General features: G+C 40.7%; 1 protein-coding gene across 6 annotated transcripts in view; it reads right to left on the reverse strand.

The window, feature by feature from the left end:
- The window catches only part of Nhs (NHS actin remodeling regulator), a 334,206-nt gene that overhangs the window by 7,680 nt on the left and 308,819 nt on the right, over positions 1–17,707 (reverse strand). For 4 of the 6 annotated variants that reach the window (XM_004866134.3, XM_004866136.4, XM_087193683.1 and 1 more), the window contains 4 exons: positions 9,372–9,434; positions 7,077–7,269; positions 4,241–4,372; positions 233–3,190 (listed from right to left, as the gene is read on the reverse strand). In XM_004866134.3, coding sequence (XP_004866191.2) covers positions 233–3,190; positions 4,241–4,372; positions 7,077–7,269; positions 9,372–9,434 — 3,346 coding nt within the window. The other 2 variants (XM_004866137.3, XM_004866135.3) reach the window with 2 other exon arrangements.

Here is a 17,707-nt window from a genome sequence, read left to right on the forward strand (position 1 = left end):
GTAATTCAGGTTGTCCTTCAGCCACACGGTGGCTACGTACTGACATTTTGAAAACCTGAGGTATCTGTCAAAGCTTAGTCCCTCAATAACAAAAGTTTTCATCTCAATTGTTGAGATAAATGAAAAGAAATAGTGGAGAGAAAAGCAACACTCTAGGGGGAATGTAAGAAAGAAAAACTGCAGGAAATGCCATAAGACACATTTCCACATGACAAAGGTGTCAATGACTGACCTTTCAGTGAAGCCTCCTCCACACTTCCTTGGGTCTCCTCTGCTCTGCCGTTATCAGAGGCACTTTTGGGTGAAATACCTGAAGCAATATTTTCCTGCTCAGAACATTTGTCAGGGAGTGAATGTGATTCATAGTGAATATTCCCAGGCACTTTGCTGTGGTGGCGGCTCAAAACAAGTTGCTGTTTAAGCTGATTGCTTATGTCCGCTGGTGAGTTGGACTGAGATGTGATTCCATGCACAGGTTCAGGTTGTGCAACTTCCTCCTGATCTACCAAGGATGCCTTCTGTACCAGTTCTGGGGCTCCATCTGGACTAGCTCCATACTGTATTATTTTACCGTCTAAATCATTTGGGCGGGCAGCAGATACCCTCTGAAATCCTTCTGTGGAAACCCCACAGTTTTTACTTAGCATATTTTCTGGAATAGGGTCACTCTCCATGTGTATTTGGTCTTTCAGGATATTTGAATCTAAAAGATTGCTACCAGCTGAGGTTCCCATTTCTGGACTGCACTGATTCTTCACATCATAAGCCGGGGTCTTTTCCAAATGTGGCTTATCTTGTCCCATCTGAAGGGCAGAAGAATCTAAAAAGGACAATATAGAGTCTTCAGCAGAGAAGTGGTGCGATATTGATTTCTTTGTTGTATGTGGCCTAATCTTACCAGGAGACAAGGCAGCCATTGTGAGCGCACTTTCCTCTAAGTAGGAAAGTTCTGTGCCATTGGCTTCTTTTTGCTTACCTTCTTCAGACTTCCCGATGGACCTAAGGTTAACAGACTTTAGGACTGTTGGAGTAATTGCAAGGGATGGTGGTGGATTCGACCTCAGCGTTTCTCCTATTATGTTTTGCTTATTGTGGGTAAAAATATGCAATGGATGACGGTGGTGGAATGGTTTATTCAAGACATGATGAAGAGCACTTAGGTCAAGATGGGTAGGAGGTATAATAGGAAGTTCAAGACCTTTACTCAGTGACAGGGTTCCATCTTTTAAACAGGGTTGCTGTAGAGAGGATTTCCTTTCTGGGACTTTAGGTTTTCTTTTGCTACCTCCAGGAGACAAGGGACCCGAAAAGAAAGCTGTAGGGAAAGAGGATGTTGGTGTTTCAGACTGGCTTGAGTAGCCACTTGATGGAGATGCCAAGCCAGCCAGCTTCTCTGGTGAAGCCAGTTTAAACTCATTGTCAACAGAAGGAAGAGATGGAGTGGTGGCTCTTGATTCTGGCTGTGATGTTTGGGACTCAGAGCTCTCTGGAGATTTGATGCATTCAATAACTGTGGTGCCTGTAGCAGTGCTTGAATTAGAGAGGGATCTGTAAGGATCATTTGTTTTCAAGTCATTTAGAAGCCAGAGGTCCGCATACTGAGTTGATTCAGCACCTTCATCTTTGAAGGGTGGAATATCTGAAGTGTCTAATTGAGGTTCCTTAATAGCATGTTCACTCTGGTTCATCCAAGTTGCTTCCTGCTTGGGGGGGATATTGGCATTTTCCATTCGAGAAGGCGTGTTGGAGAAATCAAGAGGCAGCTTCATTTCCCTGGAACTGTGAGGCAAGTGTTGGCCACTGCTTATCTTTGGTTCTTTCATCTCAGGGACATCTACATTTCCATCGGACTTCCTCAATGATGAGCTACGTTTAGGTGGGGTCGGCTTTGCCTTTGGTTTCCTGAAAGAGATGCTTGGTCTCCCCGGCCTCCTATGGTCTAAGTAGTCCTGGCAGGTACAGTCCGGAAGACCAGGAGGGACCCCACCACCCTGGCCATTCTCTTGGCCCAGGGCTGCATAGTGACACACATAGCTCTTGTTACCTTTGAGACCACAGTCAAAGTGCATGGAAGTATAGTATCCTTCCGTGTCTACTGAAAAGTGAGAGCTAGTATCTGCTTTGTCTGATGGGGATTTTTCCAGAAAGCTGTCATAAGTGGCCATGCTTGTGAAGCTGGGGCAGCCCAGGCTATCTGCCTTGGGATGTTCAGGACTGAAATCTTGGTGGCAGGAGGCATCATGATGGTAGTGTAGGTAATTCCACTCACTGTCACTTGTGTTGCTGTTGCTGGGGTCATCCAGAAGATCTGCAACGGTGGAGGTAAAGGAGTTTGTCCGGTGGCCTCTCACTTTATCCAGGTGGTCATTGTACTGCTCTGTCACAAAGACACTGGCATCCTCATTAGTATGAGGGGCCGTGTTAAGTGACAATTCTGAGTCACAGTGCGAAGAGCCAGTGAGGGGCGGAGAAGCTGCAGGAGGGATTGTTTCTGAGGTCTGTGAGGGGCATGTGGAGCTGCTCCCACTCCAGTTACCACTGGATGACTGGTGGTCATCTTTCTGATCCATGTGGCTGCTGAGGAGGACGCTAGCCGTGGAGATGCAGTGGATGGGGCTCCCAAAGGTGTCTGAGTTGGAAGAGATGTCACAGCTGCCAGAGTCAGCAGTCATTCGGGACAGGCGTGACCTCCCTCTCTCACTTAACTTGTGCTGGGAGCTGTGAAGATGCTGAGAGCAGGGCAGGCCCAAAACAGGCTGGTGTGCCTGTGCACTCGGGCTGCTTGGAGTCTCACTGCAGTCGATAGGGACTCTTTCATGGTCACCCATGAAAGGCTCCCCCTCTTCATATGTTGAGGGTTTAGCACCAACTTTGGGCTCAGCATCTCCACCTCTGTTACCCTCTCGAGGAAGGCTCCGAGATCTTGTGCGGCTGCTCACTGTAGGAGTAAACATGGTGTCACCTTTGTCTGCCAGTGCGGAAATATTGCCGGCGGAATGAGAAAGGGAAGCTGCAATGCTCTGACCCCTTTGAGCTCTGATTCTTCTTCTGGATGGGGCAGCAATCAGAATATCCTCAGTTTGGCACTCAGAGTCCCTGGTGCCAGACCTCCTATTGACCGTGTTGGAGGGGTCTGGGTTTGTGTGCACAATCACATTCCTTTCCCTGGCCACTGGTGATTCATCAGAATCTAGAGCACATGGAAAGCACGGTGAGATATGTCATACAGCAGCAGTCTAATAGACATTTTGGGAGATGTCTGCAAATATGTATGCAGGCATGTTAGAGCTTTCTCTTACAGAAAACAATTCAGACGTAAAATTAGGAGCAAGTAAACATGCTTTCTGTTTCTGTGGTTCTCTCCTCTCTCTCAGTCTCTATGTATGTGTATTGATGTATCTATACATATCTATATATGTATGTAGGTATACTAAGAAAGGATGTGCTTTTACATCTTTTACAAACTATTTCTCATCATTGTCACATTAATTTGTCCCCCCAAAGTGACTGCTTTTTAAAACTAAAGTACATTTTCTCTTCTTGGCCACTATTTTCCATCTATGTTTCATATAAGCAAAATGAAATAAAAACCATAGTTTTTAATACAATATATGCAAAATGAAATAAAAACCATAGACTTCATCATAAGAAATAGAAATCTCATTTAGAAGAATGCTACCATAATAGTAATTTTTTGAAACATTGGCAGTTATTCTAAACACATTGAACAGAAAAAGTCACCAGAGGTATATTTGCAATATTCAATATTTGAGTCTCGCTGAAATTTACCTTTTAAAATAATTAATGCCATCAGAGTATATTTCTCTTCAAATGAAGTCATAATTTCCAAAAAACTCTTGCATTGACTCTTATTACTTTATATTCACAATTTCCACCTTCATAAAACTTTCAAAAATTAGCAAAATATTATATTCAGCCACGGTACTTGAATGTATATGCCTAAATCTGTAACGTGAAACTGCCAATCAAGAACAGAGTTAAAAAGTAATTCTACCTGGCTTGCTGAAGAGAAAACAAATACACACCATTTCAAAACCTCTACCAGTTCAGGGGCCGGGGATTTAGCTCAGTGGTTTGGCTGCCTGCTGTGCAAGCGCAAGGATACCAGTTCGATCCCCGGTACCAAAAAAGTAAAAAACCTCTACCAGTTCAAATATTTAATATTTTTAAGGAAGTAACCATTTTAAGCCCAAAACCATTAGCATTTTTGATATCACACCTATTTCTTGTTGAACTCTTCTGGGGATACCGGAGATGGTTTTCCTTCTCCTCAGTTTTCGTCTCCGCTGTAGTACAGATTGTGAATGAACAAGGGAGCAGCGTATACTAGCCTCTCTGTCAAAACCAGCTCCTGCAACCCACAAAATAAGTCTCGTTAGCCTTTAGAAATAGCAAACAAATTTTCATTTGCTTGGAACACAGTGATATTTATTGGTTAGAAGTGAGGGAAGAGTTTGGATTAAGCCTGTGAACAAATATAAGGGAGCCTTATTCAGCTCTTATTTAAATTATGCTGCAGTACATTAAGCTTTACTTCTAAATGCAGCACTCCACAATAGCTTGGACTGCCAAAAGTAACAGGCTAAAGAGGAAAACCAAAAGAAAGAGAAGAGAAAAGGACATCAAAAAGTCACTTTCACGCAGAAATGGCTCCTTAAGAATTTATAACCTTTAGTTACTACTATTTACTGATTTATTTCTGGGCTCTCTGAAACTGCTACCCTTGCATAGTAGATCAGTAGCCAAGATGTTAACCTGAATTAGTTCAGCTAACATACCCTGACCCATTTCTTCATTAAAAGCGTCTTTGTGAGTTTTTTTCCTCTCTACCTCCTATGCCCAAACCTTCCCCTTGAGGCATGCGCACACACGCACGCGCGCACACACACACACACACACACACACACACACACAAGCTGTGAAGCAACACAACAGCCTAGGAATTTGTTTTTTTTTTTTTATTTAATCATCACGTAACTTTGTCTACTTTCTTGTACTGACTAAATTGGATGTGTTTTGGTTTAGCACCAGATGTCCTACAAGTACGAAATAAACACACAGGACAGTCCCCAGATCTGTACTTAAATGTATCCACCTTCTGTGCAAGTTATAAAGCTGGAATTCTTGGGGTTAAACCGTTTGTTTGTTTTTATAAGTACAAAGGGCTGAGCATGCGGCTCATTAGTTTCACCCTCTATGTATAATCACACTATCAACCATGCATGCAGTTCTACCCAAACTAGAATGATGAGGAAGGAGGTGAGGAACTCAAACTCTGTTAGGCACAGGCAGGTCTCATCTTTTTCAGAGTGAGCTATCTCTCCAAGAGCCATAAGGCCATGTTTTAGAATTTGATCATCTCATCATTTAATTATTAAGTATGGGGCCAAATGGCATATAAGATCTTGGTTCAGCTATATAACTAAGCAGTTGAGTTCTGCTTAGTGCCACAGTGCCAACAGGTTCCTAGAATTCACTTGGAAAAGTCTGTGTCACATGAATAATTGCAATATTATCATGGAATTCATACTAGTGGAATTCTCCTTTCTTAGTTCCCACTGGAAATTAAAATTCTTCATTCTAATGTGAATGATTATATAATGCATGGTATACAGACACAGACACTTTGTGTTCTATGGACCTCACTAACAATATTCTCATTAAAGCTCTGAAAATCATTATCTAATCTAGGTTTCAGTCTAAGAGTTTCTGAAATAAAGCAGAAGGAAAGATCTTCCCTTTTTCTTAATCACAAGACGATGGCCCATAATCATGGTACTAAATTCAAAAACAAGATTTTACTTACAGTGCCAGGAAAGAAGCAGGTGCTGCTAATAATCAGATGTTCCCAGAACTGAAAATGAATTTAAAAGGGTGCCACAATATCCCTTTTTGGCAGCTGAACTCTTCTAATATATCCCATTGAGATTACAGAGATCAGATAAATGCACATCTTTAGAATAATTTATCCTACAAGTTGAACAGGTCATCAGGAAAATTAACTCCCAGCTCATGACCGGCCAATCAACGAAAGCACCTTTTTTCCAATAGGGAAATAATATCTGTCCCAGATACCTGGTCCCTTTGCTCCCCACTCTGTGTGAGAGAAATCTGAATGGGGTTAATAATAGCTGTGTCCAAAATGCATCTCAAGGGACATGCACTCTTTAGTCACACGGTACCAAGATGAAAATCAGTCATAATATGGCTGTTTTGAAATTTTCAATATACAAGTAAGTTAAAATATAACTACTAGAGATGTTTATAGAAAGCCCAATGAACAGACCATTTAATTTCTATCTTTGAAAACTGGAACATTTATAACATTATGTGACAGACAACTAAGGCTACCAAAGCCAATTCTGGACTTTATAATTGCTGCCAATAAACCTCGAAGAAAGGTACACTTAGGGTCCTTTCTACTGCCACTAATGTTCAAATTCTCCGTTGTCTGCAGGAGGAAAGTAGAGAGTGAAAGGAAGACAGGCTTGCTGGTTTTAAAAATTGAATTTACTCTTCGTCTAGGTATCCATATTTTTAGGTCAAAATCTCTAAAATCAATACAGAAGCATAACTAGTCTTTTGAAAAAAGCCAGCCTTCATCCAAGGAAGCATGTAAACAGATTTTTGAGTTGGCTAACAGGACCTTACTTATAATTTTAGAAACCTGGGCTTTGCTGTTCTCTTTCTTGCAATGTCACACAGCATTATCATCTGATGAATCACGGCCACTTCCTCCATTATTTCAGTAAGCTATGGCCAAAAAGCTATTTGGTGATTGTTTTTTTTAAAAAAAGAAACTATCTGTCATTTACATAACAAGTGGCCCACCAGAACATATGCAAGTTGATGTTCAAACTTTGACCAAAACATATCGAACATCTTCAGGCTTGTATTTTGATGAAAAAGATATTACTTGTTTACAAGATGATATTCATAGGTGGAAGGCCCAACAGCACAGGTTTTAAAAATATATTTAATACATAGGCTATTATGACCCAACTGCCTCTAAGGGGGAAAAAACAGCAACAACAAAACAGAAAACAGAACAATACCAGTGACATTGATGGGAATAATGCAAGAAGAAATCACTTGGGCGTCTTGTTTCATCTTCTCCTCCGGTGTTGGGAGAGGTAGTGCTTTGCTCCAGTTGGTCTGCTTATCCAGTGTAGAGGGGATATTGTGTATTGGGTTTTTCGGCCTCTGCCCTAACATGACATCTGTATCTTCATCCTCGGGGGGGTGGGACTGCAAAGAAAGTACACCGAGATTCAGCCACCATAGCTTGTACATAAGCGCACAGAGAAGGAATGTCAGAATTTAGCAAAACTGAAGTCAGAAGTAAGCTTTGAGGACACAGGAAGAATTCCTAGAAATAGTTGGTAAGTACAACTAATTGAAAGTATTATATCAATAGTCAAGCCACACAAAAGGAAAAAAAAATGGGCCAAATAAACATGCTTTCCAGGTGAAACGGAATTGAGAAGAGAGACAAGGTAGTCAGAAATCCCCAAGCTTCAAACTGAAGGAAACTGCCCATCTCTAATCCAGTGAAAGATTGATTCACTTTGTGGCTCTTTATATCATCAAAAATTCCTATCAAAAATCTTGAGAGATCTAGATGAGTAGGATGAAAGGGGAAAAGGAGTTAGATTCCTAATGAAAAGGCTCAGAAAGCGTGCCTGAAAACCTGGAGTCAGGAGACATTCCAGAATCCAACGCCTGAAGGCCAAGCCAAGCTAACCAAGGAGGCTACTGAAACGCAACGTGTTAATTTTACTGCGAGAGGATGATTTTTTGAAAATTCTGTTTAAAAAACTCAGTTTCATCAACATTGTATGCACATGGAAAAACGAAAGTGAACAGCCCCCCCCCCCAACTATACTGGGAAATGTAAATGTTATTACTGGGGGAAATGATTCAAGTTTCTCTTTCAAATCTGGAAGGATAAAACAGTCCTAGTTTATTTTCTTTCAGCTTTGCAGTGCAAAACTTTTCTTCCAGCTGTGTAGTTAGAGGCTTTTATTTCTATATGACATTTGAAAATTCTCCATCCAAACCTTTGATAAATATTAATTTGTCTAACTTTTATATCAGGGTTGGGGGCCTCGCTCAAATTATTAAAAAGGCACTGTCCTGGTTTTGCTTTCAGGGTTGGGTTTCTAAACCAGATTATTAAAAGACCCAGTTTTCGCCACTGAGCCTAGTTTTATTTCTTGATACAATTTAGAGGAAGGTGGGTATCTACATAAAATAAACATTTTTCCTCTTATTCCAGGAAGGTTTCAATAATATTCTGCCTTAAAATCAAGATAATTAAAAGGAATTCTCATCCTCTTTTTCTCATCTCTTTCCAGTTAGAAACATTGTGCCCTGTTGACTCATAGGATTTCCCGTATCGTCTAATGAACTATTCTCAAGTTCCTTAAAGAGTAGATTCCAGAGCCACTTGTTTAAAATAATCCCCAGCCTTTACTTACCTTATCAGAGGTGTCTGCAAAGCCCCCCAACACACCCAACAGGATGATTCCCCCCCTTGGGAAAAATGTGTTCTCCACGAACGCTCTAGTAACATATTGCAAACTTCTTCCTCTCTCTCTTCAGCTTTTGTGCAGATTCCCAGCGAAGCGAATAGCTCAAATAAAGTTCCAGCACAAAAGCCTTTGTTTCCTAGGTAACTTCCAAAAAGAAAAAAATAGTTGGGTGCATGCAGAGAGGGTTGAGAGAGAGAGAGAGAGAGAGAGAGAGAGAGAGAGAGAGAGAGAGCAAGCCAGCGCTGGAGTAAGAACAGAGCTAGAGAGAACCCCCCACCACCAGAAGCCTCATTTTGTAGGTGATTCCTTCCTTGAATAACAATGGACTGGGAAAGGACGAAAGGACAGTGACCTGACTACAGGTTCTGACCAGCAGCCAAAAGCACTTTTTATTTCATGGTGACAGGTATAACTGTCTGCCAGAGAATCCTTTTGTCCTATTCTCTCCCTCTCTCTCTTTTTTTTTACTTGAAAATCTGGACCTTTAGAGTTCTGATAAATAGAGGGCAAGTTAGAATTTCTTTCCTTAGAACTACATTGTCCAGGAGCAGCGACAGGTGATGCCCATGTTGAATGGCTGCAAATCACAACTTGGGGTGGGAGTGGGGCAGGAAATGGGGAAAATGGCCAATAGCATGGATGTCTAAATTATATTTTATTGAATTCAAGTTAGGAAAATACCACTCTTTAAATTGATTTAAAAGAACAACTGTTAGTTAGAAAGAAGAGTTTGCAATGACATTAGAGGAGAGAAGAAGGGAGAGTGTGTGGAGAGAGCAGGACAGGGCTGGGAAGGAATGTTCTCAGAACCAATACCTTTCTATTCCATGGGGCCATGTGGCAACACTCAGTGGGGGAGGGCGAACGGGTACTGTTAAACTATGAACATGAAATGCAAAAGAAGAAAAATTAAAAATGTACACACAGTATACCCTGCTTAGGCCAAATCTATGACATTAATGAATGCATATATGGGGGTAGCACCTTTCTTCTTTCTAAATGAGTCTTTAGTCTTTGAGAGGCAACATAAACAGTAGTTCAGAGCAGACTCTGGAGCGACAGTTCCTGAGTTCAAATCCTGGCTACCGGGCTTAGTTTTTGTGTGACCAAGTGCAGTTATTCAACTTCTCTAAGATCAGCTTCCTCATCCAGAGTAACATAGGAAAATAATAGCATCAACCCTCCAGGGCTATTTTGAGGATTAAACGAGTACATGTGTGAAATATATCTAGAAGAATTATGGCACTTGCTAAGTTGTATTTGTCAATGTTGGCCACTACTACAACTATTATTATTCTTACCCTATAGCTATAGAAATATCTATGAAAATGTCGTCACAAACCCTAACTTTTCCATCTTTTAGATCTCAACCCCATGTGCTAATTTGGGAAAGACTGAGTTATTTTCTTTCCCTAGAGTGAGTTTATTTTCCTGTGAACTATGTGGAAGAAAATTCCCCATGCATAATTTCCTCTTCTAGTCTGTTCAAAATGTAGCCCCCGAGAGACTACTTGTGAAGACTGGAGCGGTTCCGTGAGTGTGTCTCTTATGCAGTCCCATGGGGCCCTTACACTTGCTTTAATGCTGCACGGTCTCTGTATTGAGATTCTTGAAATTCTTAATTTTCAAGTAAGAGACCTGGCATTTTCATTTTGTACTGGGTTTGCAAATTAAGTAGCAAGTCCTGTGTGTACAATAATGCTGGTAATCAGTGTCTTCTTTTCAGGATCTAGTGAGGATACTGAAACTGTTTTAGGTGATGGAAGTACTGGGGAATGAAGCCAGGGCCTCATGGATGCAACCACCAAGTGCTCTACCACTGAGCTACATCCCTAGCCCTTTTAAAAATTTTTATTTTGAGACAGGTTCTCACTAAGTTGCTCAGGCTGGCCTCAAACTTAGGATCCTCCTACCTCAGCCTCCCCCAGTAGCTGAGATTACAGGCCTGTACCATCACACCCAGCAGCACTGAAACCCTTTTGAACACTAAACCATATCAGCTTTGGATTCAGTTAGACCTCTATTATAGCACTTAACCTATAGCTCTGTTTTAATGTGATATGAATCACCCCCAAATATATATATATATATGTGTGTGTGTGTGTGTGTGTGTGTGTGTGTATTAGATTGTAAATTCCTAGGGGTCGACAGCAATATTTAATTTTTCCTTTCAGTCTTCCATCCAGCAAAGTGCCTTCCTCAATTGTAAAAGCTCACCAAAATGGGTGTGCACTTGAATGACACCAGTTCTGTGTGTTTTAATAGTGATGAGAAGCCCCTATAAAGTAAGAGGCATAGGGCCGGGGATTTAGCTCAGTGGTTCCGGTGCCTGCCTTGTAATCGGAATGACCCGAGTTCGATCCCCGAACCAAAATAAATAAACAAACAAACAAACAAACAAAGTAAGAGGCATATTCAAGGTCTCCGGAGGGAGCAGATACCCCAGAACACAAGAGACTTACTGTCTCAGTGAAAATAGGTAAAAACTAAGAGAGTAAGCCACAACAAACCTGTGGTTCCATCAGAGGCTCAGAATGGGTGACTGCTGAGCCTAGTTATTCTTTTTTCTTCTGAAAGTAGAGATTGACCCTGGGCCTTTGCACTAAGCTAGATCCTCAGCACCACCACCACCACCCCTTTTTAAATTTTGAGACATGGGCTCACTAAGTTGCCTGGGCTGGGCTCGAACTTGGGATCCTCCTGTGCAGTCTCCCAGAGTGCTGGAATGACAGGTGTGTGCCAGTATTCTCAGCTGCCTCGTTATTCTTTAGCCTATGGCATACATGCATTTGGGGGGGAGTGACACTCAAGGTCTAAGTTTCTAGAGTTTAACTGACAAGGTTGTAGATTAATTTTTAAGCAGAGCAGATTTCATCTCCTCAGGCCCAATTAGCTTTGACCTAGATATTATTAAGTCTAAAAATTCTGTAGAGTCTATGGCTCCCTCTCTGAAAGCAACCATTTTGACAGATATGGTAGATGTGGCCTGAGTTCAGACACTAACTTGGTTCTCTCCTACAAATCAACCACAGATAATGATATGAAGGTCTCAAAAAAAAAAAAAAAAAAAGAACAACACTGTGGTATGTGGAGATAAAACTAGTAGGCAAAAGGGAGGCTGAAAGTGAAGCCTTCATGGAAAAGGCACCTGCTTCAAAGAAACCATAAGCTTTGGGGTCTCATGAAAGGATTTTCAAAAAATTACACAGCAGGAAACTGCAGGTCAGAAAACACATAAATGATATGAATAATAATGCGTAAATTTTGGTAGTTTACCATAAATCTCTTCAGTCAGCTCTCCTATTGAGTATTTTTTCCCAGGAGTGAGGGGTAAGAAGTGATTTTCTTTTCTGTTCAAGAAAACCACCCACTCAATTAAAGCAAGCAAGAAGTAATACTTCGCAATGACTCGGGATGGTCGTGACCAAGGCCACAGAGTTAACACAGACTGAATTTGCCTCACTATGATTGAGTCAAGGTCTCCTTGGGTTATACTTTACAGCAGATTATGCATCAGCTGATGAGCCTCTCTATTACTTTTGTGAGGACTGAAGCTGGGTATTGGAACTTGGGGATGGAAGGACTGTGATTTTTGTTTCTTCCACCTAGACACACTCATTTGAGTTCCTGCAGATGGTCTGAGGATTTAGAGTGTTTATGTTTACAACAGTAAAATGGGCTATGGCTTTATTTTTGCCATGAATTAGTAACTGCTTTGGTGTAGTGTTTGAAAGTGTCCTCTTTCCTGGTGTTTAGTCAACGGAAGTAAAATTGTTCTGATTATTTCTGATTAGATTTTTATAATTTTTTCTAAGTTATCTCAGAAATAAGACTACAAAAGAATGTTGCCCCGGGGCTCTTTGTGGCCCAGCATGCCACTCCTTATCAGGGGCTGATGGTTGAGGATGTTGATCAAATTTGTATGAATTAAGTTATTCTTTAATAGCTCGATTGAAGTGGATCTCATTGCTTAGTCAGAGAAAGACCGACCGTTTCTTATTCATAACTGTATTTCTACAACCTCAATGGTGCTCCATAAATATTTGCTGTACTGTTAGCACTGCCCATGTACCTGGCATAAGCAAACAAAAATCCCTCTTAAAGAAATTATTTCTACTCACATATAGTTTTTCAGTACAACTTCCAGTAAAAAGTCCAAGATAACAAAACACAGGAGGAGATGAGACAGCAAGAGCAAGAAGCACCCAAAACAACAGATAATAGAAGCAGATCCACAGGGACTCCTCATTCTGGAATTATCATTCAGTCCAGCAGTGGCAGTAAACATTGGTTTCTCCAGAATAAACATGTGGAAAGAGTGCTAACAGATCACTCATTCATTCATTCACGAGCATTTCTTAGATTAGGGTCAAAATCAACCCTGGTGGAAACTGTCAGATTCAAAATAAAAATAATTTCTTCCCCATGGGTATATGTGTGTTCACTGTACAAGTTTTTCAACTTTACTGCACTAGAGAGATGTTCATAATAAAATGTTGAAAAATGAAAAAAAAACCAAACTAATTTCTCCCTCCTTTGCCAGGCTCCCATTCTGGCCCTTCTACTGATTTTGAGGGGTCTCAGACTCCAAAATTTTAAATTCAGCCAGTACCAGTTATGGCTATCTTGTATCTGACAAAAGAATGTTTCTTTGCTGCCTTCATTCTATTTCTGCCCCTGTAGGCCCCAACAGGCCCTCCAATCATTTGCACAGCTACTCCTAAGACCGCTTCAACAAAAACCAGAGTTAGACAAGGCCAGTGTTCAGAACAAGAAATAACAACAAGTATACTCAAAAGTAGTCAAAGAAATTTCTTTGGGGAATGCTGAAAGGATATTTTTTAAAACCCAACCTTTCTTCTGGTGTATAAGTGAGAAAAGTTCAGTTCTTCACTTTCGTGGCCACGAACAAGTGTATCTTCAAAGATTTCAAGATTTTCCCCAATCTGTTTTTCCTTCACACTATATTTCACTTTCTTTTAGGTTTTATTTTATATGCTGATGGGGGTTTACTCTGCTTCAAAACTTTCCAAAAGACATCTGTTAAAATGTTATGGGTATTCTAGCAGGAAATGTTTGGAAAACTTGGCTTTGGTTTGTGATCTAACTGATACCACATGGCATTAATAGCAGTCAACTTTCAGAGCTGATTTATTATTATCCTGCTGTCTTAAACATGAGAAATATTTACTGGAAGAATGGGTGTTGCAGTACATTTAAATACGAGAATAAAACCTTAGAGCAAGGGTGTTCATTGAAAGCCACACTGGGTTTCAAATGAGATGATATGGGCTTTTGTTGTTACTTGACTACAGGGCTTATTTGTCTTTAGATCAAGTCTCTGCATTTGTGCAGTAGTATGGCCCATCTGTGAGATGGAAGATCCCCCATCTGCTTCAGATTCTTTTGCGCAGGAGTATGTGTGGATGTGTCTTACATAAATGTGAACTGCTTTGATCTTTCTCAAAGGAGTAAAGAAATTTGGCAACTCCTGCTTCACATGTCACTCTTGTCGCTACAATCACATAGCACTTTTATTGCCTTAAGACTGTCTCAAAGTCTCCCACTGGCTGGTACTGTCCTCCTACTTCTAAACATGTTTAATAACATCATTTTTAATTTATCCTGTGCTTCTTTCTTCCCCCTCTTTAACTCCAACATTCACAAAGGCAAACAACCATGGCAAAGCAAAATCGGGAGGTAGGTAGAAGTTTAGGGGATATACTGTGTTCTTGCTGTCCTAAGCCTTTGTTCCCTTTCCAAATTTGTCCTTTGTCACTACTCTCTCTCCCAGGGAGTTAGGGCCTTCAGCTTCCCCAAAGGGCCTAAATACAGCACCCTTGACTAGCATCGTCACCCCTAGTGCCAAGTGCTCAAACCCTTCACACTGCACTTCCACACAGCTGTGAAACAAGAAAGAAGCCCACAAATGTACCTGTATTAAGATGCTGAGAACTTCTCATTAAAAACCCAAGGACTAAATCTCTGAAGCAGAATTCTAGACAATGCTTGTACACTAGAGAAGGAGATATTTGGGAACAGATGTCAACTGAATTCTTCTTCTTTTGACTATTTCATACATTCATACTTATTTTAAATACCCCAAAGCATAAATATTAAGGCTTGGGAAACATCTCCTTATCGTAATTCTGTTTTCCCAAGTCATACTTTTATTATTTCTTTTCCCTGCAAAATATACTAATATAGCTACCACCACTTCCTTGATCCTCCTGAAAGGCACTTTGAAAAAAACCCAAAAAAAGAACATAGGGTAAAATACACATATGCACACCAATAAGCATATACAAAGGTGCACAACACACCTTTATTTATTTGGGAATTTGAATTGAAACTATAATGATACACTACTGTATACTAGAGAGGTTAAACTAAAAAAAATTAATAATACCTAGTATTGGCAAAGATGTGGAGCAACTGGAACTCTCATAAATTGCCAAGAGAAGTATAAAATGGTGTAGTCCCTTTGGAAACTGTGGGTATCTAATAAACATATATCTAACCTTTAATTCCCTCTTATGTACATAGGAGAAAAATGAATATACCCACCAAAAGCCTTGGATAAAAATATTCATAGCAGCTTTACTGGTAAAATTCAAACAAACAAAACCCCACAACTAGAATTAACCCAGGTATCTGCTAACAGCAGAATGAGAAACAGATGGTAGAATACTGTATTTACACAATGGAATGCTACAAAGTAATGAAAAAGAACACACTATTGATCCATGCAACACTGATCTCAAAAAAGTCTGTGAGCCAAAAGAAGCCAGGCACAAAGACTACATACTTGTTCACTTTTGAATCCCATTCTGTTGGTCAACATTTTGGGTATGAAAACTGCTCTTAGTGACAAAACCTGAATGACAATGTCAATGGTACAGTTTTCACCCAAAGAGAGGGTTTCTGAAAGAAAGTGTATAAACCACAAACCATGTCTCTCTTCTTTTGATCTCACTTGGAATGGAACAAAAATTCTTAGGGTAATGAAATGTAAAACAATTTTATGTATTTAAAAGTTTTAGAGTGTTTTTGCTTAATCATGTCTTATTAATGAAGCACTTTAAACCTGCAAAGTATAACAAAATTATATTTGGAGGCATTTGCAGAAAATAGTCCCCACATGAATAGGAAAGAGGATTATAGGGAGTCCAGGATGGAAAACACTGTGCTGACTGATCAGCTCAGTCGTTTATCCACAGGAATTGTTCTCTGTCAAAAAGAACAAAGCAAGGCCCACTGTACTATAATCATTGTGAGGCTGATGCCAGTGAGTATCTTATTCATCCTGCATGACTAGCTTTGCTAATGAGTGAAGCCATTGCCAAGGGCCACTCAGCTCCATCAGTCCTCAAAGGTTGCTGGTACCAAATAAAAGACACAAGTGAGGCAAAGTCAGGCCAGGGTTTGAAGTGCAGGGAAGAAAGAGTCTTTGAACTGCTACCAACAGCACAAATACCCTCATCCAAATTGGATGAGCTGAGCCAGCAGTGTGAGTCAACAAAAGAGCCCAGGGCCAGGGAGATGTTGCCCATTCAGTTCCACTCCCAGTGAAGCTTTGCACTAGTAACTCAGGCCAGATGTGGCAAAATCTCAGCAGAGTCATATTTGACTACTTGATCTCATCATAGTCAATTTTTATAAAGTAAAAACAGATAAGAGTTTCTCACACACAAAGCATGCACACTTTTCCTTTCCCTTTACTTTGAGTACAGCTCTATGAATGTTATTACATGCACAGACTCATGTAACCACTACCACAATCCAGATAAAGAACTGTTCTCTTAGCCCCCAAACTTCCCCATGCTATCCTTTTATAGTCACAACTGCCACCCACTCCTAACCTCTGCTAGCAGCCAGTAATCTGTTCTCCATCACTCTGGTTTTGTCTTTTTGTTTTATATGAATGGAATCATACAGTATGTAACCTTTTGAGATTGGCTTCTTTCGCCCAGAACAATGCCTTTGAGATCTATCCAAGTTATGTATATCAATAATTCATTCATTTTTATTGTGAGTAGTATTTCATTGTCTGCCTATATTTTGAGCTGTGAAAAAGTCTTGGGTATGCAAGAGAATCTCCACCTGAGAATATTCTGTAATGATGTATATAGGCAAGTAATTTTATTGACTGTTCAATAGCCAGGCTAATACTTAAAAGCAAAAGAAAGAATTTCAAAACTAAATTCTGAAGCAAGGAATTTTCTTTATTTCTCATGATGTTTTAATACGAACCAAGCCCACTGGCTAATGCTTTCATTAGCTATTGTGCTGGTTTTGAAGCTACTGTCTGTCAGCTCCAAACCTATTCTTATGTGCTCTGCTCTGTGATGCTGAGATTTTCCAAACATTTCTTCGTCAGCTACTCCCTATTAAGCCTGACAGTAGAGGTGCAAGAGGAAGGCTAGAAAGCTGGAAGGGGAAGAGGGCCCTGTCCCGTGGAACGCGGCAAATCAGCCCACTGCAGACAGGCAGGTCTTCGGACGCCATAGCAAAACCCCGAGTCAGGTGGAATCAGCCTGCGCCCGGGCAGCAATCCACTGGACACCCCCCACCCCTCTGTGCAGCCACCTGGTTCCACACTACAAAGACACAGAGGACACTGGACCGCCAGACCACTGTACTGGGTAAGTTGGAGTCACCTTCACCTCCCATCAGGACCGGGACTATCTTCAGGGGAAGGGCAGCTGGAACCTGCAATACAACTCTGCAGAGTTCAAACCTACAGGAGGACAGGGAGCTCAACTTGGGACTTGCAGCCTAAAAATCTGCCTGAATCTCATGGGTCTGTGACTGGCTTGCTGAGACTCATTGACTTATATCTTCACACTGCAAGCCACGTTGTCTATTGTGACAGCAGAGACATACCCTGAAATAGGCCCTTCATCTTCATGGTTATTTTTTATTCCCAAAATTAGTATTATTAGTTTGTTTCTTTTTCTCTTTTCTTTTCTTTTGCTCCTCTTATCTTTAATTTCTTTTCCTACTCTTTGCAAATATTTGTTTTTCTCCACTTTTCTTCTTTCTTTTCTCTTTCCTTTCTCTCTCTTACACTCACTCTCTTGCTCTCCCACATTGTTCATCTTCCCTTTTTGTCCCTGTTTTGGTCCTCATTCGGAGTTCTTCTTTATTTT

The sequence above is a fragment of the Heterocephalus glaber genome, unplaced genomic scaffold (genome assembly GCF_053883595.1).
Source record: "Heterocephalus glaber isolate CG9 unplaced genomic scaffold, H.glaber_assembly_v1.0 deba00001594, whole genome shotgun sequence".
NCBI lineage: Eukaryota > Metazoa > Chordata > Mammalia > Rodentia > Bathyergidae > Heterocephalus > Heterocephalus glaber.